The sequence below is a fragment of the Astatotilapia calliptera genome, chromosome 14 (genome assembly GCF_964374335.1).
Source record: "Astatotilapia calliptera chromosome 14, fAstCal68.1, whole genome shotgun sequence".
Classification (NCBI taxonomy): domain Eukaryota; kingdom Metazoa; phylum Chordata; class Actinopteri; order Cichliformes; family Cichlidae; genus Astatotilapia; species Astatotilapia calliptera.
The window spans coordinates 9,072,794-9,097,393 of NC_137435.1; the positions used below are offsets into that span (position 1 = coordinate 9,072,794).

The 24,600-nt window shown below is 39.1% G+C and overlaps 2 protein-coding genes across 2 annotated transcripts in view; one reads left to right on the forward strand and one right to left on the reverse strand.

The window, feature by feature from the left end:
- The window catches only part of nbeab (neurobeachin b), a 214,782-nt gene that overhangs the window by 51,284 nt on the left and 138,898 nt on the right, over positions 1–24,600 (reverse strand). Inside the window, exons 39-40 of the mRNA XM_026191618.2 lie at positions 17,353–17,499; positions 12,627–12,763 (exon numbers count right to left, since the gene is read on the reverse strand). Coding sequence (XP_026047403.2) covers positions 12,627–12,763; positions 17,353–17,499 — 284 coding nt within the window. The remainder of the gene's footprint in view (positions 1–12,626; positions 12,764–17,352; positions 17,500–24,600) is intronic.
- mab21l1 (mab-21-like 1) lies at positions 8,284–12,095 on the forward strand. Its single transcript, XM_026191629.2, has one exon. It carries the CDS (start codon positions 10,125–10,127, stop codon positions 11,202–11,204), a length of 1,080 nt encoding a protein of 359 aa, XP_026047414.1. The 5' UTR covers positions 8,284–10,124; the 3' UTR covers positions 11,205–12,095.

Sequence of the window (24,600 nt, forward strand, 5' to 3'; positions counted from 1 at the left end):
TCACTTGTAACACAATTCACAAGTTGTTTGCATACTTGAAAGAATGGCAGTTTGATGAAATTTGTCCTCTGAAATGTATATTTTAGACTTGCTTCTTACTATTTCTTAGCAGGAGAAAATGTTTACTTCTATACACATTTTACACCATTTACCCTTGTTTTACCCAGTTATTTGTTACTTTACAAAACTGCATATTATACAAATTCATCCTGCAGTTTCACATAGCGGTGTAAGCATTTTGCTGATAGTTTCAGTGTTTTCGCACTGGAGAAGAGCTGCTACTGCTGGCTTTCTCTCAGGCTTTCTGCACCCTGCTTTGCTCTCTGAATGCTTCTTCAAAGAAGCGCGGGGAGTGCATGAATTGTAATTATGGCTCCTAAAAGGATTCAAGAGCAACCGAACGATGGCACTTGAGAAACAGGTCGTGTGGAGTTAAACGGCTGTCAGACACTCAAAGCACAGCAGCATGTGAACAAACCCACAAAGGCTGGACAAGTCCACTTTTAGGGCCCTCCTGCCCACTTTTTCTCTTGGGAGGGAGGGGGGGGGGATTAAAGATCAACTAAGTCCCAACTAAAGATCCATATAGCTTTTCCTCATCTTCACTCAAATTCAAGTTTTCAAGAAGGTTCCCGTTTTCCAAGTATGAAACTCAACCTGAAAACAGTAACAACTAGTTCAAGAGCTGTTTAGATTTGACTCAAAGATTTTTAATCAGGGAAAATATTAACTTATAAACAGGCTATTATACAGAAAAAATAAATCTTCTTACATTTCAAGGTAAATGAAACAGCAGGAGTGCAGCATATGAGAAGGAGAAGCAGACGTGTGAGAGATCAGGTAATTGGTACCACCTGAGAAACCACTGTAACCACAGTGTCAGATTATCCGACAATCTAGGCTTCACAATTATGGAAAGTATCATCTGCGCTCCCCAAACAGCTTCAATGACTCACCAGGGCACAGGACCCCTCGCTTCACATTAAAGAGACCAGCCTTCAGTCAGGACCTTCAGGAACTTCAGCCCCAGCCTACTCCCTGAAAGCACCCTTAAAGAAACCAACCTGCAGCGTGAAGTCCCTATGCATGACCCTTATTAAACTCCTAATTGGATTGAGAGCCACTAAGAAAAAAAAATTCAACATTGTTCATTCAGCTGAGATTTTCTTTAACATTCCTTCCAGTAGTTTGCTCCTTCAACAATAACATTCAAACTCGTGTCACTGAAAACCTTTTTTTTCCTTTTCAAAACACAAGCAGATTTTTTTTAAATAGGAGTATAGGCAAAACCTTATTCACCTTTTTTTTCACGATGTTCAGAGCACTATTTGATTTTCACAGGGTGCAAGTGACAGGCTGAAACAAAGCTCAGGGATGCCCATTGTAAAGCCTTTCATTGTTGTAATGGTTTTAAAATGGCTACAAGCAGGGCCCTATTCACTAGTGACCAGGCTACTTCACTCTCATGTTTATATCCAGGACAAACTGTGGACTAAGTGGGAACTCTGGAGTCCAGCTGACAAGTTTACTCATACCTGGAGTGCTGGACTATCAGTGCCTACAGAGGTTCCCTCCACATTTACACTAATTATAGAGAATAAATAGTTCCATAACAACAACATCAATCAAGTTCATTATGAAAAACAGCATAATGACAATAATTACAATAATATCTCATTAAGAAAAAGAATAAGAGACAGGGGAGAATTAATAGCAGACAGGTGTACAACACACTGCAATTATGGAACCTGAAATTAGTTCATTGCCTCGAGGCAAACACAAGAGAAAGGGAAGGTTGTGTGCGCGTGTGTGTTGGTTGGTGGGGGGCTGGTTTTAGGGCTGGGAGTAGGACTGATAGAGGGAGGCTCACTGACAAAAAAAGGAATTGCAAATAAGCAAACAAAAATGTCTTAAATGTGTAAATTAGAGAGAAAAATAAGAGGGAAAAGCAGCTTTTCCCTGCAGACTGGTTCCTTAGATGAGAAAGGAGCAGCGAAACGTGATCAAGGGGAGCTGTGGAGCGGTGCGGCAGGCGTCAAGATGAGCACTCAGCCAGCGAGTGGCAGCTTCTCCTTTTCCAGTCAATCATTCATTACAGAGCCAAGTGCTGTGGAGGAGTGCCTCCTCTTTTTGACCTATCATATTACTGCCTCTGTAAACTCCTAATCCCCCCCTTCGTTAGATGGTGTCAACAGCCGACATGCTCACTCCCTGCCGCTGCACTCCCTGCTCAGACACCTCCCAAGCCCTGCCAAGACCACAGAATTGACACTCTAATAAAATCGTTTGAAATTTAACGAGGTAGAACAGCATAACTTTATCCGTCTTTCTGGTACTCTTACCCACCTTTTCGACTCGTTTTTTTTTGTAAATCGTTTGAAAGACGCACAGAAAAACCATTGACTAATTAGTTAACTTTGACATTTTGTTTCACTATAAATTTTAGATACATTTAACTGTAAACAACCTTAAAAAAGTCCTGACTTTAGGTCTTCAATCTTTTATTGGCTGGACTGAGAGGCCAGTCATTTTTTTTCTTTTTTGCCTTGAGGCTGTTTCTAAGCAGGTGAAAGCCTGAAGGCAGGAACCTGCACATCAGCACTTCTTCGTCCATCATGACTCTTTCATGGCGACCCCATCTCCCGAGCTTCTCTAATAGAGCCCAGTGAGATGACTACAATAATGAGTCCAACAGATAAAAGCCCAGCAGGACAAAGCAACATTCAGATACATCTTCACATACACATCGGCACAAATCTGGGAGTATCTCTGCAAATTTTGTTATAAAAGTAAACAAAAGAATCAGGCACATGGTGCAAAGCAGGAAACCAGATGAAATATCTGTGTTTTGGCTGAACTCCAAAACTAATTTTTCTAGCAATTAATAAAGCCATGCAGATCACAAACAACAGAAAACAATCAAGTTCATTACAGGAGCGTCCAAACATATCGCAGCTGTCCTTCACACACTGACCCTTTTAAAGAAAAATATTAAAAACATACACACAGTCCAACAGATCCAAGTGCATATGGGTTTAGGTAGGGTCCCAATTTAAGCTGACAGATACCAGATAGCAGATACTCAAGGAAATGACAGCACAGATTTAGGATGGTTCTGAGTTTAGCTGAATGTGACAGTGCCGCAACAAAACTATTAAACATGAGTGAAGGCGAGTAATGCTAATATTCTTTATTTCTTAATAACATGTAGCACATAAGCCTTTGTAGTCAGTCAGGATCTTAAAATATTGCACCTTATTGGGGGTATATATGCAAATTGGTGAGATAGACTTTGTCACACCTACCACGTAACATGGTTTAAGGGATGTTAATTACCGTATAAAATAAGCAATTGGCATCCGGCCCCATATGTCCCACTTTTTGGGTGAGGAAGATGGAAATGAGGTGGGGTAGATTCGATTGTGACATACTCGCCGTCTGTGCTCCACAATGTGTGCCTTTGCCAGTAACAGGCTAATATTCAGCAGAGCTCACCACCACCAGAACTAATGAAAGTAGACAAAATGTCTCTGCTGCCATCTTTGTCTAGCATCCGCTCAGGGTGAGCCTCCCTCTTTCCCTCCTCTCCTTTTCACCTCCCCTCTTTCCCCTTGCTCTTGAAGGGAGGGTGACAGCAGCATAAAATGGTGGCGAGCAAATGTGCCTTCCATGTGGCAGCAGCGGTGGGGGTGACAGGCCAGGCTGAGGCCAGTGCTATCAGCAGTGCATGGCTGTTGCTTTGAACAAGCTGGATGGTCGCCATGGAGGATCAGGGTAGAGCTCATGAAACGCCAGCAGTTGCAAACAAAAGCATCTCAATATCAAATCAAGAAAAAGACCAGCCACCCTTGAGAGAAAACTGCTAGGTCTTTGATGAATGGAAACTTTGCTGTTTACTGACACTTGTTAATAAGTGACCGCACATCACACCATTATTCTGGTTTGTTTTACGGCCTTTAAACAAAACTGATTCAAAAAACTGCATTTACTGACATTGTATTTATTATTCAGATTTTTTCACTGTGTTGTAATTTTAATTTAATATATAAAATATTTATATATGACTTACAGAACATCTAGGCATACTTAAAACTACTGAACAAAGCAAACTCACTTCATCCAGCAATTAGTGCTTGAGTCTTTCAGGGGGTTGTTATTTAACCCAGAGCTCTGAGGATGATGAAGCAAGGGCATAAATCACAGAGTGAAACAAGGCAGACTCCTCGATTCATTAATGGAAATGATCTGTCAATATGCTGGAGTCAATTCACACGTGTCAGCTGGGCTCAGCACACAATGGCCCAGCCAACTTATGAACTCCCTGCACCACTCCAACGAGTCCATAAAACAACTGGCAACGCCGCTGGGGAGCACCCCGAGACACCACCCTCTTGCACAGACCACCAGATGACACAGATGGGGCGAAACCAAACAAAGACGAGAGTCCCTTTGTACAAAGACGGACCCCTTTCAAAAGCCATTCATGCAACAAATTGGGGAAATCTGGCCATGCAGCACTTTGGGCTTGCTCTTTTATTAGCATGAGCCTTACGTCACAGTAAGTGAAATCAGATTTATGGCTCTCTGCTACAAAAAGTGGTTAAAATTAAGCGCAATTTTAAGAAAGAAAGAAATAAAGCTAAGTTAACAACAGTTTGTTATCCAGGAACAGCTTGTTCTGCTCTAACTGAACCACGGTGTAACGAGCCAAGTCACTTTTTAAAAAATTACATTTTGCTGCATTGCACAACAACAACCAAAGCATCAGCTAAAGAACCGCTAATGAGGAAAGCTACACAAAGGCAATGCTGAGCCATGCTTTCATGTCTTCTCCTCTGGCGCTGATGGATTATTTGGCTAAATATAGAGCTAAAACATGACATAATTTTTATTGTCAAATCATCTTGACAAGCTTGTAAGCAAATGTAACTTCAGACTTCGCGTTCACTGCATCAGATAGAGGTGCAGATATCACTGATTCTTCGCACTCACGGGGAATAATGCCTATTAATAACAGCCATGCACAAGGTACTGTAGGGGTAACTTTAAACAGCTTCAAGCTTTAGCACTTTCAAAGAAGGCCCATCAGTTATGCAGGTTTATTTCCATGTAGGTCATTAAGTATGAGCACACAAGCTTTCTCTTGTTAGTCCCTCTGCATTTTTCTTTTCTTGTTCTTTCTCAGCTGCACACTGGTGCTTCTGCAGCAATCTGCATAGAAAGACATTTGTCATCATTAGCCCTGCTCTGACAGTTGGCACCCGGTACCTCAGATCTCTAAGACTGGCAATTATGAACCCTTCATCCCTTATTTAGGCAACATCACCTAATTTCATCACAGGCCTCACCAACAGCATTTGATTACCAACACCCCCAAACCTGCAATATGCCCTCGATTCTTGCATTTCCTTTGTTTTGTGCTTTGGTGTACTCCTACTCCCAGATCACATGACACGTGGGAGAGAGTCGAGTTCATTCAATCTGAGATTTGAAATTACTTATCATACACAAGGGCCGTACAGAGGCCCGCATATGAGCATCATGGGGTCAGTGGGCAGATGATTACAGCACCCACTTTTAGACGGTAGACATCTTGCAGACATTAAGATTAATCACAGCGTTGTTGCTGAATGGCTGCCTTTAAGCACAAACAAGGTGGAAATCAACAATAAAGCAAAAACAAAGCAGCTAAACAGAAATGAAAATAAGTGCATGCTAACATACAAACTGTTCAAGTCTTTATGACCTAAACAAATCCAGTTTCTAGAAATCAACAATAGGAACTCATGTAGAATAAAGTAATAAAAACCAGGTGCCCTAGTTTCCAACACACGAAATGTTTAACAACAAAATACCAACTGCAAACTGCATGCTGATAAAGTGCAGCAGCACTGTCACTGCATCTGGCCAAATGCATAAAATGTGTATGAAAAGGTGTGCCGAGCATTACGTAAGATTGTATGTTCGTTTTAGTAACACAAACCAGGCATTTCTCTGGATTGTTACTTTGGCAAACAAACTTGAATTGTATATATATATGCAAAATTCATGCAAATACATGCATGTAATTTATCAGCGAGTCTGACAAGCGTACCATATTGCAGAGGGGAGGGGTGAAGGGCCAACTGAAGCTGAGACAATCAATTAAGTTTTATAATTTACACTTTTATTCGTCTCTCTTTTCTCAGAATGCTCCATCAAACCAATACATTTGGTTATTTCTGTGTGCTGAAGCTTACTGCGAACAATGCCTGTTGAGGTTACCGCTAGAGGGTCTCTGGGTGCCCTCTGGCCATGTGCTCCAGCTTCCTGACTTATCCAAATGAGGCTGCTAATACACAGCGGAGAATAAAACAAATGAATGGACACAATCCAAAGGGGGTCCACAGTGAGGCTCCAGGCCCCAAAATTAACTGGCCTCCTACAGAGACACCATATTGCGTGGAATAATAATGCTCCATTATTAAAAATCCCAATGACAATTTCATTTTGTGACAAACAAAATTACAGAAAAATGTGTCAAAGTGAGTGACCATCCCATGAGTATATTATTTCTCACAGTTTGAGATCCAGCTATGTCACATATCCGAAGTGTCACTGCTTTTAATCTGATCTGTACAAACAGATGCCACCCTCTTAAGTCCACTTTGGCTAATCCGTACATTAAATCGGGAGCTAGCTGGTTGAATTCCCTTTGTGTGGGAATACTGCTTGAGAGAGTCGTTTTTCAGACTAAAAAAAACCCCCCAGAAACCTAATGAAATTACATGTGTCAGACTTTAGTTGTGTAACTAGATTTTTAATAAAACATCATTCACAATTACAACGTCAGTAAGAGGATTGCTCACCACAGAAATCTTGATCCAGTTTGTGGCTCGTATTATTAGGTAATGCAAAAAATTGAGCTGAAACACACACGTGTGATTCTTTAAAACTCTGTGAACAGAGCATTGATTGCTATTTTCCCAATTTAAACTAATTTTCAAAATAATTTTTAATGCATGATGCTGCATAGTGTTTTATGCATGTGTGGTAAATAATACATATCTATACAGCAGCGTAAAGCACGCAAATGACTCTGGCGTCACTTGGTACAACATGACTTCCAGTCACTCAAAGCGGCACTCATCTGATCAAAGGCCAATTATGCCATCAGACGAGTACCACTGAACTTATGCCCATTTATGTTAATATGATGATCGGCCTTTCTAGAAGAAAGGAGAGAAAAAAAGGAGAAAAAATGCATGAGTGTAGAGGCATGCTCTTTGAAAACAAAGAGGCCTTCAAAACAGGGTCACATGCTTGTGCAAAATTAGGGGAAGGAGAAGTCATTGTATTGATTTACACAATCATGCATGTATTTTGCTCGGTCAGAAATAGGCCTGTGCTGGAATCACAGCCCCATATATCACATTGGAGGGCCTTCAATAGCCTAGCGGCATGGTGAATGAAGCAACAAAGATTGCAATGTAGTAATGGTAAAGATATGGGTAAGGAGACTGAATTGTCTTAGGCTAGACCTGACAACTGCTGGGACTGTCATGGGACTGCAGAGCAGGTTGAGTTACTGTGAGATCTGTGCAACCACATGCTTTAGATTAAGAGGTGATAATCTCAATGAAAATCCTTGCTTCTATCACGCATAGGGACGAAAACTGGAGTACAAACTCAAGAGGTGCAACTGGATTCTGAGGTATCTCACTTAGAGAAAGATAGCCTGGAAAGTGAGCCTAGTCTGGTTTCAATAAAGAACAAGTACCTGCTGAGCTGCAGACAGTGGGAGAGAGTGAGAGAAAAGACTATCAAAGCCAGAGAGGGGAAGACTTTTAGCTACCTCTGACCACATGAAAACGTTCAATAACGTCCTCTACAGTCACCAGAAATATGTCAATAAGAATAAAACCTTTAAGTTGTAAAATGTAGTTAAAGTTACCACAGTTAAATGTGGTGAAAACTAGAATAAAATAATATTGTTATTATTTAGTGTTAGCTAGTCTCAAACGACTGTATTTAAAGAAAGTAAAAAATAAAAAGAAATCTACCCAAATCTGTAATTTCTGCCTAGTAACAGTGTGAAATTATCACAGAGGTTTACCAAGCAGCTACTGGCAGTGTGTTCATGACAGGCTGTGCTGATAATGGGAGTCACCTATCTATCAAGGTCCTTCGTGCACACACGCCACCTCCCGCTCAGCTGCATCCATGTAGTTAGAGCTGGAACTGACGAGCAGCGGTTTGCCCTCATAATGTCTGGTTGTGTGCAGTTCAGGCTAGAGCAGAGATGAGTGTAAATGACTTTTTGTTGCTTATCTGATCCACGCAGAATCATCTTTTTGAAGTCGTCTTCAAAGCGTGCACTGTATTGTGAGATGGAGTGCCAGTGCAATGATGAGAGCCAGAAGAGGGTTTAGTGCAGATGTAAGCTCACTTTATTGAGGGTCATGGCACTGTGTATAAAATGCACATACACATGATAATTATTTTGTTTATATTTACTTTTTTATTTTTCATTTTCAAAATATTGCAACTGTTTATTTTTTTCCTGGATTTTTTATTTTTTTTGGGGGGGGGGGGGGGGGGGGGTGGTGGTATTACTATCTTGTTGAAAAAAGTACCTCTATTTAAGAATGCAGTATTCAATGTAAAATATTTTATTTATTTAAATAATTATTGACATTACATACAACACACAATAATAACTGACAATCTTTAATATTAAAATTACTTTCAGAGAAAATTAATAACCCAAAGACCAAAAAAAATATTTAATTATTGCACATTCTCATTCACTGACTGAAATTAATTTTTTGGTTAAAATGATAAAACTCTTTTTTTTTAATGTAGAAAACTGTAAGAACCATATAGTTGTTAAGATTACAGCTGTTTTGGTTTTCTTAGAAAATACATTAATTTAAATGCTAAAATAAAATTACACTGTTGCTGACCCCCACCCCCCCCCCCCAAAAAAATACAAATACATACATAATGTATATAAAAAATACTTACAAAAAAAAAATTCTCGTTATCATACAAGCTGAATTTTTAAAGCTGACATAAGTTACTCAAACTCATAACTACTAAATTAAATAATAAGTCAAAAATGATAAATAGCTTCAAAATATTTTATTCTTGCAAAATAAAGGCGGTAGTTCAACGCTGTTTATTCACCTAACGTAACATTTAAAGATCCAATTAAAAAAAGCAAAGCTTGATTGTTTTCATTAATATATGTCTTAAAATGTACAAAAGTATTTTAATCCATACATATTAATATATTGCTGTGTGCATTTCTCCGTTCAAATTGTGATTTATCTGCTTTAACCTACATGAAAAAAAAATCGATCTCGTGCGATGCAGAAAGAGGACAATTTAAATGAAACTGAAAACTGAGCCGTTTATTAGACGAATACATGAATACCAAACAATTCTAAACCCACCTACTGTTTCAAATATGATTCTACAAAGTGCACTAAAAAAATAGAAGATAGCGTCCAACGGAAAATAAGACACGTTGAGCTGTGGAAATTCTGCTTTCTTCTTCTCTCCAAATGCGTAGGTGTACTTCCGCTCCTCGATATACTACTAGTACCTGTACTTTTTACTTGTATATAACACCCGGGGATGAATTTGTTTTCGATAAACTGCGGTGACGCATCGGACAGCGATTGGACATCTTGGTTTCAACTCCTCCCTTATAATAAAGTGTGTGTGTGTGTGTGTGTGTGTTCCCGTTGTAAAACACAGCAATACCGGGCGTCTGCGTCAAGAGGACACACTCCACTCTGCGCAATTACGCGGACTCTTAACTGGCACAGTGATCAGACAAAAACGAAAAAGGCATTTCTACTGAACAAGACTGAAATGGACTTTTAATCACAACACCCTTCTAATTTCGAGGACTTGCTTTGAACACTTCAATGCAGTTTACGGCACACCAGCTGTGAATGTTGTGATATGATTTTTACGCGTGTGCTCTGAGCACAGCTTGTTTGTTTTATAAATATACTTTTTTCTTTTTAGATAGCTTTCTTTCTTCTCTAAAATTGGCTCCCGTACAAACAGCCGCGTTGGATCCCTCGGCTTACTGCGAGACTCCGGTGTATAACCCGGATCTCTGCCCTAATATGATAGCCGCCCAGGCAAAGTTGGTGTATCACCTCAACAAATACTACAACGAGAAATGTCAGTCTCGGAAAGCAGCCATCGCCAAAACCATCCGAGAGGTGTGCAAGGTGGTTTCGGATGTCCTGAAGGAGGTGGAGGTGCAGGAGCCCCGCTTCATCAGCTCTCTCAGCGAGATGGATAATCGTTTCGAGGGACTGGAGGTCATTTCGCCCACTGAATTCGAGGTTGTGCTCTATCTGAATCAGATGGGAGTATTCAACTTTGTGGACGACGGGTCCATTCCCGGCTGCGCCGTCCTCAAACTCAGCGATGGCCGCAAGAGAAGCATGTCTCTGTGGGTCGAATTCATCACAGCCTCCGGTTACCTCTCTGCGCGCAAGATCCGGTCGAGATTTCAGACACTGGTGGCGCAGGCAGTAGACAAATGCAGCTACAGAGATGTTGTCAAAATGGTCGCTGACACAAGTGAAGTGAAGCTGCGCATTAGAGACAGATATGTGGTACAAATCACGCCAGCTTTCAAGTGCACTGGCATCTGGCCACGGAGCGCTGCGCACTGGCCCCTGCCTCACATTCCCTGGCCGGGACCTAACAGGGTGGCAGAAGTCAAAGCGGAAGGTTTCAATCTTTTATCCAAAGAGTGCTACTCCCTGAACGGCAAGCAGAGCTCAGCAGAGAGCGACGCCTGGGTCCTGCAGTTCGCCGAGGCCGAGAACCGACTCCTTCTGGGTGGATGCAGGAAGAAGTGCTTGTCTGTCCTCAAAGCGTTGCGAGACCGTCACCTCGAACTGCCCGGGCAACCTCTGAACAACTACCACATGAAAACCTTGGTTTCCTACGAGTGTGAGAAGCATCCCAGGGAGTCGGACTGGGATGAGAACTGCCTCGGCGATCGCCTGAACGGGATACTATTGCAACTTATTTCGTGTTTGCAGTGCAGAAGGTGCCCTCATTATTTCCTGCCCAATTTAGACCTGTTTCAAGGAAAACCTCACTCTGCTCTAGAGAATGCAGCCAAACAGACTTGGCGACTGGCGAGAGAAATACTGACCAACCCCAAAAGCTTGGAGAAACTCTGAGGTAAAAATAAAACATATTAGTTCACCTCGTCTTAAAAATGTTTTGAAGAGGCCTAATGAGCTCCTAAACGGACACAAAATATTGCCAACCGATTTGCAAGTCTTGTGAAATGTGACTGTCCTCTGTTGTTATGTTTTGGCCTAGCCTGTTTCAAGATGATTTTCTTTTTTAAATAACAGCCTAGCTTGTCACTCTCCCCGTGCACCTTTTGGAGGTGTCAATACTTAAATTTAAATTATTGGCTAATCCAGGAGGCCACCTCAGAAGTGGTTTCTTCCCTCTCCGTGTCACACGGCTGCCTAAATCCTGCATTTCCTTAAACGCTTTAGAATAAAGCCCGAGACAACCTTTGGAAAAACAAAAAAACACATCTGTACATTTTATACTGTAAATACATTCATAGATTGTGATTCGAGTGGTCTGAAATTGTGAATGTTGTTCTGTGACACGTAAATAGGATCCACCTGTTTAAATCTACTTCTGAACTTTTTTTTTCTTTATCTGGTAGAAACGTTTTTAATTTATACTTGCATCAGTGGTAGTCTGATTCACCTGTTTCAATGGACTTTTTCTAATTTTTAAAAGTTTACATTTTGATGGTAGGCGTACGGCATTTTGTTACATTGAAAACATTCCATCGATTTACTTGAATTATTATTTAAAGTACAAACATTTGAATTGTTTTTCTCTACCGTGCTTAGGCCTACATGATTTAAAAAAAAAAAGAAAGAAAAGAAAATGATAACATATATATATAGTATAAATATATATTACAGTTTAATTGGAAAAAAATGCACTTGAAATACACTGGATTATAACATCTGTGATCTGTTTTTTTTATTTCTGTCTTTGATCTAATTTAAAGAGCTAATAAAACGAGCTGTTTTATATTTGTGTCCCATTATGGTTTTATTAAATGTGTATTTGAAATAGTGAAGTAGGCCTAATGCGAAGAAATAATTATTTATTGGAACTTTTCATGTTGGGGGTCTCATGCTCTCGTTAGCATTCTACATTTCAAACTTTCCAAAAGAAAAGAAGGGAGGAAGAAAGAAAAAAAGTAATTTTCTTATTTAACGTTTTCTTATTCAATATTTTAAAGCAATCTAGCAGATTGAAAAAAGAAAAGAAAGAAAAAATGTATTAAGTACACAGCACTGGGGTCCAAAAATATGACCTAATAACAAAAATCTGAGCAATAAACTTATTCAAAAAAAAAAAAAAAATACAGAGCATATGCGGAAGAGCGGAGGACTTTATTTTTCAAGAAAACATGAAATCTCGCGTTTTGATTTTATATATAAATAAGACGTAAATGCTTAACACCTGTAAGACGGAAGGGCAAAAAACACCGAGAAGCACGTCTGAAACCAACTGGCCGCTTTAAACTTGAGCTGTACACTTGCTTGCAGGTTACTTACCTTTGAGTCGACCCTTTTGAAGGCAGGGTCATCCTCGTCCACCTCAAAGTAGATTTCAGTGGTGGTGATGGACAGAGTCCCCCGAGCCACCAGGACAGGGGCAACAAGCTGGGCCGGGCTGCTCAGGACCACTGGGCCTGTAGAGTGCAGAGGGGATGGCCACATGCTCAATAAGTAACGCGCAAAAAATAAAAGAGATTATTACTCTTTTTAAAAAAACAATTATTATATTAAGTAAAGCGAGATAAGTGTAATTCCGCTAAACTGCCCAATGCGATTACAGTGTGCCATCATCTCGCGGCCGATTATCCACAAATCCCAGATGTACAACTACAATCTGTAGTTATAATTATGAATGTATTTGAATCTTTTTTCAAGTATTGCGTTTTTTTTTATTGAAACCTTTAATTCATCAATATAACGTGTACATTGCGGCAATTGTAGGGTTTTTAAAGGCCTGTTTCTGATAGTGTGCATCCGTACATGCGAAAATACAGCGTATTCAGTGGAGTTATAGGGATGTAATTAAAAATTATTACAATAAATTTCAATATTTATATACACTATTAAGGAGAACAAAAAATGCTTTTGCAGTCTGAATGGTTTCCATAAAGGCAATCCAAAAAAGAAAAGAAAAACGCTCTTATTATACATGAGATTAAAATATGATTTTACACAATTGTTATTCAAGACTGTTTTGACAGGGACAAGCCAAGCGACGAATTCGGAAAATTAAATATAAAAATGACAATAAAAAACAGAAATAAATGAAAAAAAAAATACTCTAGTAAACCTCGTTTTCAATTCCAAAAAGTCGTCGAGAGTGTTAAGGTGGGCTTGTGGCCCTGGTCAGCTGATAGTGATCACATCTTTATTTCAGTCTCCTCCCTCCTTCTCCTCCATGTTCTCAGATCAGTGTCGCTGTGGAGTACCGTTACAGTGATTTGTCTGCTCTCAAACGAAACCTCTCGAAATCAGGATATTTATCGATTCCTTAAACTCCAAAGAGCCACTTTAATGTCTCATCAATCTTAATCTGCGCTCCTCGGCCAATTATGGCCGCTAGTGTTACAGGAATACAAGTGGATTTCGGTCTCAACTCCCAGAGCGCCCCTTCATCGCTCTTGCAGGCTGCACAGTTAAACCGCCCTCCCTGATTTTTTTTTTCTTTCCTCAGCGTTGCTCGGATCCATTAACGGTGATCCTATCTGCTGATGCTATCAGCGCAGACGCTACACGTTGCTTACAAGCTTCATATAAGTAACCAGTAACCTCAAGCCTGTTTTTCTGCATGTCTGATAAGGTCTGGTGTATTTGTTTAAAAAGAGAGCGAGAGAGAGAGAGAGAGAGACAGCGAGAGAGATTAAAAAGGGAGGGGGAGTACCAATAAGAGTGAAGTGGACGAATTTGTTCTTACATTAAAATAATATTTGAAATACAATCGATTCTTTTTGTCATAAAGCCTTGAGCAACAATAAAAGTTGACTGCCCTTTTGTTCACACCAGCCCTTAAATTATAAAGCGTTCCACCTCTTACTAAAAGTAACACCTCTAGGACTAAAGCATTGTAGATTTGCCCTGAAGGACTAGGCACAGAGAAATGCTCACAGCATCCATTGCTCATAGGCAGGAAGAGGATTAGGCAGTAATCCCCTCAGGGATCCTTCCATAATTAGGCTATATGGCATTAAAATGTTTACATGAGAATAATGAAATTAGGGGCAAGTTACACAGGACGAGTTGCACAGCATGAGTGGTCTATATAGAGTAAAGCTTAAATTACCAGGCTGATGGGCCTTTGTCTTAAATAAAATGCAAATCTTTCTTAAATGACAGGCCAATTTAATGAAGTGATGAAAAGTCTCATTTCATTGTGGTGGGAGTTTGGGAGAACTGCTGAGAAGATGGGTATATTATTACCCACAATCCATCTAGTGGACTGCAGTGTTTGATTAGTGCGTTTAGATTTTATATTATGACAGAAAGAGAAAGGGACATGGGTTACAAGCATACCAGAGGAGTATCATTTACTTACACATCCACTTATAGCGGATACATATATATTTACATACAAAGACATGAATTTTTTAAACTACGAAAGTACTTACAGATGTTTGAAATGACAAAACAAATTTGGGAACAAAAATAAACTTTTTCTCTTCCTCTCCCATCCTTTGAGATTTACGTTCATAAACATTATGTTGCTTTTTTCTTTATGAAGATGTTACATCTCAAGGGATCGACGCTATGAATGGAGACCTAAAATGGATTCAGAAAGCCTAAATTAGGGAGAACAAAATGGTTGCGGTGCCTAAACCACACTTTGGGGTATATTAACATGGTTCTGGGATGCCAGCTGAGCAGTCATATTTACAGTCTCCTCTTTGATACGAGAGACAGTCTGCGAGGAGGCTCTGACTTCTCCGTTCTTTGTTCTCACACACACACACTTCTATTTTCACCGATTTTGGTAACAATATGTGCATACAAAAAGGTTCATTTAATGCCAGCCCAGGCATAGACAGCATTTCCACTGTTTGTGGGGGGAGCAAAACTAATCATAGGTTCAGTAACCACAACTGCCGGAGCCCATGAGTGCAGGCGCCGCCCCTTTGGCAGCAGTTGCAGGCACTGACCCAGTGGCTGGCAGGAGGAGCGCTGTTGTTGACAAGGATCTAGTCTCAGATCTGTCTTTAAGGCTGTTCATGCCTGAGATTAGATACAGGACAAACATAGACAGAGCATCCTGGTAAAAACATTACCCAAATGTTACAGTGCAGGGGAGCTGCCCTACTGGTAAAAAAAAGAAAAGAAAAGAAAAGAAATGCATTCAACTTCCATTTATCACAAATAGTTATATACATAGTTAAACCAGAATTTACTTATCAAAATCAGTGTCAACCTTCACATTTTGGTTCCTAATTTCAGCTCACACTTCATAAATGTATCTCAAATATTCAACCTCGGGATTTCTGTTTTGTACAGTATCATTATTAATTCTCTGAGGATAAAACACTTGGTTTGTATGCTAGCTCTCGCGTTGGAGTTTAGGCAGACCAGTGCAGGGTTCATCTGACAGACATGAGTGTTTGACTGCCTGCTGGCCCTGGGACAAAAAGGAGGGGTTAGTGTCCTCCTCTGAGATTCATCTGTGGGATCTTAGAGGGGATTTCACTGCTCAGCAGTGCCCTGGTTCAGACTGACATCCATATGCTAAGCCACAATAACTCTGTAATGCACCACTGTGAAAGAGAGATGTTTATTTAAGTGTCTGGCAATAGTTTTTAGACTATTCCCTTTCACTACATTTTTTTAAAAATGACAGTTTGTTCCTGGAATGAATAAATTCGATTCATGCATTTATATCTGTTACTGTCATGCAAGTTTGTTGCAGCTCTGGTTTTACAGGATTTGGAAATAACAGCTACTCAAGTACTAAGATTGTGCAATCATACCACTGAAACTGCAGTTAAACCAACAGAACCTGGTAACATCTTCTAATTATCCTGTTCAGTTTTGTTAGTTTTGAAGACAAGCCAACCACCATGAATGCGCTATCAGGGAAAAACAAATGACAGCACATAACATTTAAACAAAATTTACATCATGACTGAAAAGGCATGTCGGCCAAGAGCTAAAAATGTTATGTATATACAGCATTGATGCAGTGTGCGTTTATTTATATATTCTGAAATTAAAACAGCATCCCATGACAACAGCAACTGCTAACAAAGAGTGATGGGCTTTCACCACTTGTAGAAAAACTGCATCTACTTTTTTTTTTGCTGCTTTTTGTTCTTGTTCACCAGACAATAGAAACATTTTTTGTTTTTGTTTTTTCTGAATGTAGAATGACTGCTAGGGTTAAGTATTCCTTTATATTCTAATAAAATAAATAACTTTAGGCATCGCACACACACAAAAAACATCAATCACCAGTTGTTTGCATGAGGTGTTAAGTGAAGATCTGGCTTTATCGACAAGAATGCAGTCCAGCATTCTTGAGCTGCACTCAAAGCTGAAGCGAACTCTGTCTAACTTGCCTTTTAAAGCTATGCCGAGGTTCAAAGGCAGCACAATTTTCTCCAGACATGTATTACTCTGGTCAAATTACAGACGTTTTGGCCAACCACCACCTTTACATACTACAATTCAGTTAGTATGCTACACCACTAACTGAATTGTGCTAGACAAAGTATTAAAGCTGTATTAGGATACTGACTGTGAAGTCAGACAATAATCATACAGGTAACACAAATCTAAGATGTTTTAATCAGTACGATTTCTATTCTTTGGCTCTTCAGAATTAAATAATGCAGCAGAATTAAGAATAATTAAGCTTCTTTAACACCCAAATATAAAAATTTATTCTATTTTAAACGTTTTCCATTCAATAGATTGTATCTTATTATGTTATAATATACAGTAGCTGTCAAGTATGTGTGTGGTATTAGGATTATTTTTTATGGTTAATACCGTCAAATCATTGCATGAGAATAGGTGTATTATCCGACATCCGATATATCACGTTATGCTAAAAGTACCAAACAATTACTGTGCATCATGCTCTTACCAAATATTTCAAGGTTTTTACTTTCAGATATACTTTTACCACTGCAATTTCATTTTAGTGCACTTTAAATGCTATAACACATGCATCCAATGACTTCACCGATTATGCCAGCTATTAGGATGGGAACAAGTAGCAGTGGTGATTTATACTTACCACCCAGGTTGTCCATCTCCTTCTCCTGCAGCAGGCTGACAGCATCGTCGTCTCCATCCAGTATTAGTTCGGTCTCAGAGTTCTGAGTGGTGACAGTTGGGCTGCGGTACACCGTCTTAGACTTGACCACTTCGTCCTTCTCAGAGGCTGTAAAAGCAAGTACGGGAAGAGAGAGCACTAAATGTCGTCTACTGCTCTTTGAAGCTAATAGCAGGATTTGTAACTGTGCTTATATGAGATTGAGATACTTGGTTAATGATTTTTTTAAATATAATTATTTAAAAGCAGGTGGGGCAGAAGTGTGTGCCTATAGTTTTTAATTTTTTTTCTTTAATCTTTTTCTTTTTTATTTCAGAAAACTCAGTAGAAAAACAAATAAACGTGAAAAGCACACAGAAACATTGCTATCTAATATTGATTTGAGTTCATAAGGCACTATGTTGCATTGGAAGGCTTATAACCTAATTGGGCTATCCAAGCTCAAAACATGGGAACTCATTTCATATATATGTTTAACATAATACACATTGTCCTCTATAGTTTCTATGCAAATATTTTGAAGCATAACGTAATAAAGTGCACATAATGCTATCAGAAGTTTAGCATGAAGGATGCTACTTGCTAGCCCCTATCCATTAGTTTTCTCAGCCACTTATCCACCACCAGTCTATTTCTATTTCTGCTATTTACCACAGAGGTTTTCAGTGCTACATTTTTCCTCAGCAAAACTGTAAAATCCAATCAAAATGTTTAGCAGTTGTACCCTACGACTGAGCAATCACTTGCTTGAAAAGTCAGTGAGGAATTTAAATAAAAGAAAATAAGTGTGTGTTATTAAAGGGGATAATAAATATCGAACAAGAAAACAACACTATTGCAACAGCAGCAAAAATCAAGTTGAAAAAAAAAGAAGTTAAACCACACACCCACCAAATGACATTTGTAACTCCTGCATCCATAATACAGACGGCAATCTTACACACACACACACACACACACACACACACACACACACACACACACACACGGTAACAGTTGAGAAAATATAAATGTTTTTGGATAATATTTGGTGGAAAAAAACCTTTTTATTCCTATCTATAAACTAAAATTCAAACATATGGTAAAGTATAAAAACTGAGAAAAATAAAGCACGGAGAATCTCAGCGTGAAATGAATAGTGATACGTGGGATGAACCTGATACAGATGCACACTAATGTACTTGCCATTCCATATAAAAGAATGTCAGAGTACACATTTGCTCACTGACTGCTTTTTCGAGTGGTTGAACATCAGAGGTGTTTCAGCTTTTATTTTTAGACAAGGTCAACAACAAAACGCTACCTGCATCTTAAAAGACCAACAGCTGAGTCAGGCATACGTCTTAAGCTCATAGCAGATTAGAGATATCATTTGCCTCTTGCAGATACTTGACAAGAAGGAGACTGTGCAGACAGCACAATTAGACCAAGACTTCATCATATGGCTATAGTGAAGCATGTGTTCATACATCCTTGAAAAAAACAAAGAGCTCCAACAACACATTTATCAGCTTAAATCAGCACATCTCCAACATGTGCCTGCCACACAGCCGCTCAAAGCGTTCATGTGAATTTGTCTTTCTGACGTCCAATGTGGGAAATAACCAGAGGAGAAATTTGCGCTTGCGAAAGGAAGAACACATATCAAGAAACGGGAGGTGGCTGACACCAGCCTGACATGTTTCCTTTCAGCACAGTTCTTAATTCGCCTCTCCCTCCCCTGAGGAACATGTACCTTGTCTTGAAGAGGTCACATTTGACTGTTGTCAACACTGCTACCAAGAAAAAAGTCTGCTTCCTGCTCTGTCTCATATCTGGAGTGCTTTCATCAGACGAAAGGAAGCAGTCTGAGCATTTCGGAAATGAATTCTGCGCAATGTTAAAGCCAAAAGCCAGCCAGCGGTCAGAAATCAAAGCACAAAGAGAGAAATTTAAAACTGTAATTCTGTAAACCATCATTATACTCAGAGTAAATGAGGGAAACCTCGGCAGACAGGCCGATGTTCTGATTGGCAAGGCTGGACAGGGTTGAGTAGACCAAATAAACCATGCTGATTTCTACATGCAAACGACCAACATCTCCTTTTTTTAGGGCAGGCAACAATGCAGGAGGAGAGGACTGAACCCAGCTTTGCCCAAAATGCAATTTAGTTCTCAGAGAAAAGAAAATGAATAAGGTTATAAATAAGAAATGGAGTGGTATGACATGTAGGAGAAAATGTGCTGACATGAAAAGCGATGTTCTCTAGAGTCATGGCCCTGGATGGACTCTCATATTAAAAGTGCTGCTGTGAGAAGAGTCAACAATTTGTCACCATTACTGGACTTGCTGTGCAGTCATGTTGAGACAGGCTCATTAGAAAGCTTTTCATGAGTTCACCCTGGGCGAACGTAGCAAAACAAGAGGAGTGTTCCTTCAAGGACCTGATATGACTCATGTGATTGACACAAAATAAAAATGAATGGAGATGAAGGCTGGCTGATGAAGATGTGTGTCGCCTACTGAAGGACATGTCATAGTCTTTTCAGCTCTATGCTTTAGCAATAAAAAAAATAGATGGAGTGAAATGTGCCTTATGAATTATCTTATTTTGCATTTGCAGGTAAAATTGATATAATTATGTTTCTGATGTAGCGCAACAATAAAAAATACAACATCCACTGACAGAGCTCTACTTACACCCTCACCAGTCAGGTGGTCAAATCCGTCATTTATATAGTTTAGTTGAATATTTGACTCTGTGATACCCATTTAGCACCAATAAATTTATGATCCACTTTGGTTGATTAATATATGTGCTCGTGTGTTTTCATTCAAGTTTTTCTTTTGTAGTTTCCAGTTTACTTTGATATGCAGTCACTGTTTTCTCCAAGGTTAACTTCCTGGTTGCGGATAAACTCTCATGGATGGATGCATATGAATGTCCTCTACTCCATCACACTGTAATGTTTTGCTATGATATGTTTCAACCGTGCAATAGTGGACTTTGAGGTAAGATCTCTCTCTTTTTTGGTGGGTTGCCATGTTTCTAAAGCGCCGACTTGTTGATTTAACATCAAACTCAATGCACCATTCAAACATTAAAAACAGCAAGAAAAGAGTTTGCTATGTTTTTGTGGGGTTGGCTTTAGTAGGCTTGAATGCAACAATTCGGAGTTTAGGATTGGAGAAAAAGTAATAGATGTTCTTTTTGTATTTTGTTTCCTGCCTGCCTTGGCAATAATTAAATCTGGAGAGTTGTGTAGTTTTTGTATGTCTTAACGCCACAATGAAAAGACTTGGATGAATACAGTTTTTAATTTGAGATACTGCTTAATTTTCTTTTCGGTAATGTGCTGGGACACAGTTCCTCCTCAGTAAATTTAGAATAAATAACAATAAAAAGCAGATGTATGAACCAACTTCTTGGACTGTTGTACTTATTTTGGTTTTATGAATTCCCCAAATTATACACAGATTCTTTTTTTTTTTTTTTTGGCCTAAAGATTTTCTGTGAGAAAACTTCTCTAAGACACGGTTAATGTCAAAGTTTGCATTTCAGTCCCAGGAAAATCTTTACGTAAACTTAACCAAGCAGTTATTATATTTTATTGTATTTATTTATTTAGCCTAATTCTAATCAAACTGAAAACTACAAAATAATAATGATAACAATAATAAAACAAATAAGCATGCAAAAGAGAGGGGGGAAAAAAGCTATGTGGTAGAAAGCTCTGACTGCCTCTCACAAGCCTGAGCTGCTGGCTCATATCCTGATCAACAGCATTAACATAACATAGAATAACATACACAGCAATCTGTGAAAAGCTACTGTCACTGACTCCTGAGTGTCACAGCAGTTTGCTTTTAAGCTCTTTAGAAACAGTTCCACGAGGAGCTACCGATCACTGGTCTCCTGGGTCGTTTTGTTCAATCACCGAGTTGAAACTGCCTCAGAGTGCACTAATTACACTCAGTAAAGTGCAATGCAGAGCTTTCATGACCTCAGTGGAGGCTGATGAAGACCTGCTGGCTGTCACTAACAGAGGCCGTCTCTGAACGCAGTCCGGAGTTCACCCTCTTGGATATGCAATGCCCAATGTGGCACAACTTTCCTAAAAACACTGAGTCTAACTTCATCTTTAATTTTTGCCCTGGTCAGACAGATTTGTTATATAGAGTTTAAAATATGCTAAAGAATTAAAAAAAGTTATTCAGTTGTTCAGTTCAAATAAACTTTATAAGCTTAGATAAAGGCTCCCATTTTGAAAATATTTTAGGGTTGAGCAGTTTTATTACACAATGTGGACAAGATGAGCTTTGAAAAGACTTCAAAGGAGCATTTAATCAACTATAGCAACACTGCCAGGGTCCATTCTTGATATACTGTATTGATACAGATTGAGCGTTGTGGCACTGGAATTTTATTTTTATCTCAGTAGTGTAGTGTAAGCATGGCTTTTTGCAAGTCTTATGTATAATATAGACCCTCCCTCTTACACTTTTCGCCATTCCTCAAAAAGAAATCCACAACATCCTTCTCTCATATGTTCATCCCAAAATCAATTCTCCTTGTTTGTCCTCCAGCCTGTGGTCCTGTTTATCCATTTTTTTGTTAAGAGTCGCCCACTAATGGAGACGATGTCAGCTTAATAAAGTAAATGGCACTTTCCAAAGAACACGGTTCAAAAATGTATTTTATTATTAGCTTTGTTGTGAGCGGTTCTGTTCAATTATGATTGTCAACTGTATCGCTCTTCCTTTCTGAGGAAGCATCCATCTATCCATGATTAGAGTTTCCTCCTTATGCAAGTAAACATTAATGACACTACTCTGCAATCTTAGCTAGCTGCATTCTTGTTTTGGCTGATAAATGTACACCAGTGAGAAATCAGTTCGTACTCAGAACAAGGTCTGTGGAAGCATTAAATTGTGGATCGTGATTTCTGGAAAGTGACACTTTTTATATGTAAATGCCACCTGGTTCCATTATATTTAACTGCAGGAAGACATAGTGCCAAAACAGGAAAATTCACACCAAAGTAATCTAGACACATAAATAGCAGTATGAGCCACAGGGAAAATCTTCAACAGTTTGTTACATCTTGTAATTCACTTATTATGCTATAAATAAAACTCCATATATTTGGAAGAAAAAACAAAAACAAAACTTGTATCTGAAGATAGACCCCAACTTAAAAATCTCAAGTCTGACTTTAAAAAAATAAACTCTAGAGCTTCTTCAGGAGCGTTGCTGTTTTATAAAAACATAGATTATTTACAACACAATCACCAGACTGCACTATCATTCACACAAGTTTTGCACACTCATTCCAACATCTATAGAATATGAACTCTATAGAACAGTTTAAATATATCTCTTCCGTTTCCCAGATTCAAATCCTGTCCTCCTACGCTTGGTCTCCACAGGCTCCACATTCCACAAGAGTCCTGTTCATGGGATTGCATTACTGTGAAGGGCGATGCAATTCTGCCTCTTGTCTCTATACTTTTATTTACTTTGCACTGAAAGATGAAATGAGGGAGGAGGGGGGAATGACAACTTCATACTTCCTGCAATGCGGGCCATCTGTATGTGTTTTAAGTGTGTAAATGTAAACATAACAACTTTGATGTAAGGGAGTTTATACAGTGCAGACGCTTCCTCTTGGGGTAATCTTTATCCAATATCCTGGAATAATCAGAGGTTACAAACAATCTCTTCTCTTCATCAAAAACATTAAAAAACAAGGTCTAATAATCCCCACACCTCCATATACTTGCTGAAAAGCTGCATTCAAATGCTGTTATTTTGGATTTACATGTTAGCCAGCTCATTTATCTTCATTTAATATCTGTGATTATAAAGCTGGAGCGAGCTGGAGAAGGTTAATATCACATCATGACTCTGCCTCCGCAGAAGTACAGAGCTATAAAGATCTCTGCCTGGGGCAATCAGCTCTGAGAGAAGGTGCTCACCTGAAATGAGACAGCAAGGACACTCGGAGGTAAAACACCCCGTTAAACATTTGGATCAATATTAACGTGACTTCCATTTCATGCTTGCCCAATTCCAATCACCTAACAATATACTCGGATACTGGGCGGAGGCTGGCGGTAACAGGGCAGGTTATTACAGGAAGAGGGCAGAGACAGAATGTGCTGGCTAAGCTGTCAATGCTGCTAATAGACAACGAGGTAGAGTTTAAAGCAGAGTTTAACCTCCCATCACACATGTCCGTGATTGTACACACTCTTGCACACACATTGTATAAGTTACACTTGTACTAGTTTTAACAATAACTTGATTTAAACAAATACAGATTACATTTAAAGTTGTGTATTAAATATGAATGATATCAAAACTCCACAGAGGACATTCTTTTTCTGAGATAAACACCAAACTCACTAAAACCTTATTGCAAAATACATCAACGTTTAACATGTGCTACTAAGTCTGAAAATACCATCAGTGAAAAAAAAAAGAAGATAAAAAGCAGTTAAAATAATTGGTAAAACTTGTGAAATATAAAAAATCTTCTTAATATCAAAGAGAAAACACAAAAGAATGCGGTGCCAACAACCATGCAAGCCACTCGCTGAAATGTTGATTTAAAAAATGTTCTATTGCACTTTCATTTTACCCAAGACTGACATTTACTCTGAACACAATCATGGCAGTCTGCCCTCTTCAAACTCAAATGGTGCCTGAGTGTATACTGTCATATTCTGCTGTCAAACCAGGAAGTGGCTATTCAGTTTAGACAACCTGCTGGTTTTCCAGTAGTCTCTGATTTTAAAGCTTCAGTAATGACTCTCATGGGCCAAGTCAAACAAGCCTCTTTGTTTTTCTACTATAGTGCCTATGCTGCCTGGAAGCCACTAAAGAGTTGTATAGCATCTCCATCAAACCCCAGAAACAAAGTCTGGATATGACAAATGATTTCCAACCTCTCAGCCTTTGCACCAGGATTATCTACAAAGAACAGGTCCTATCCTTAATACTATGCTAATTAAAAGTGAATACTCTTGTAAAAAGCACAATGTGTCATAATCCATTTTTTTTAAAACTGCCAACTGTCACTGCCAAAAAAAACCCTGCTGAAGCTGTAACAAAGAACAAAAGGTTTCTCATTTTAACTCATAACAAAAAAATGGCCTCAACTGCGCAACCACATCAAAGACTGCTGGAAACAGCCTGAAAGTGCAGCTCACCTCTCATGGAGAGC

What these genes read in the sequence shown, in the direction of transcription:
- mab21l1 (XM_026191629.2), top strand. Translation starts at nt 10,125, where the DNA reads ATGATAGCCGCCCAGGCAAAGTTGGTGTATCACCTCAACAAATACTAC.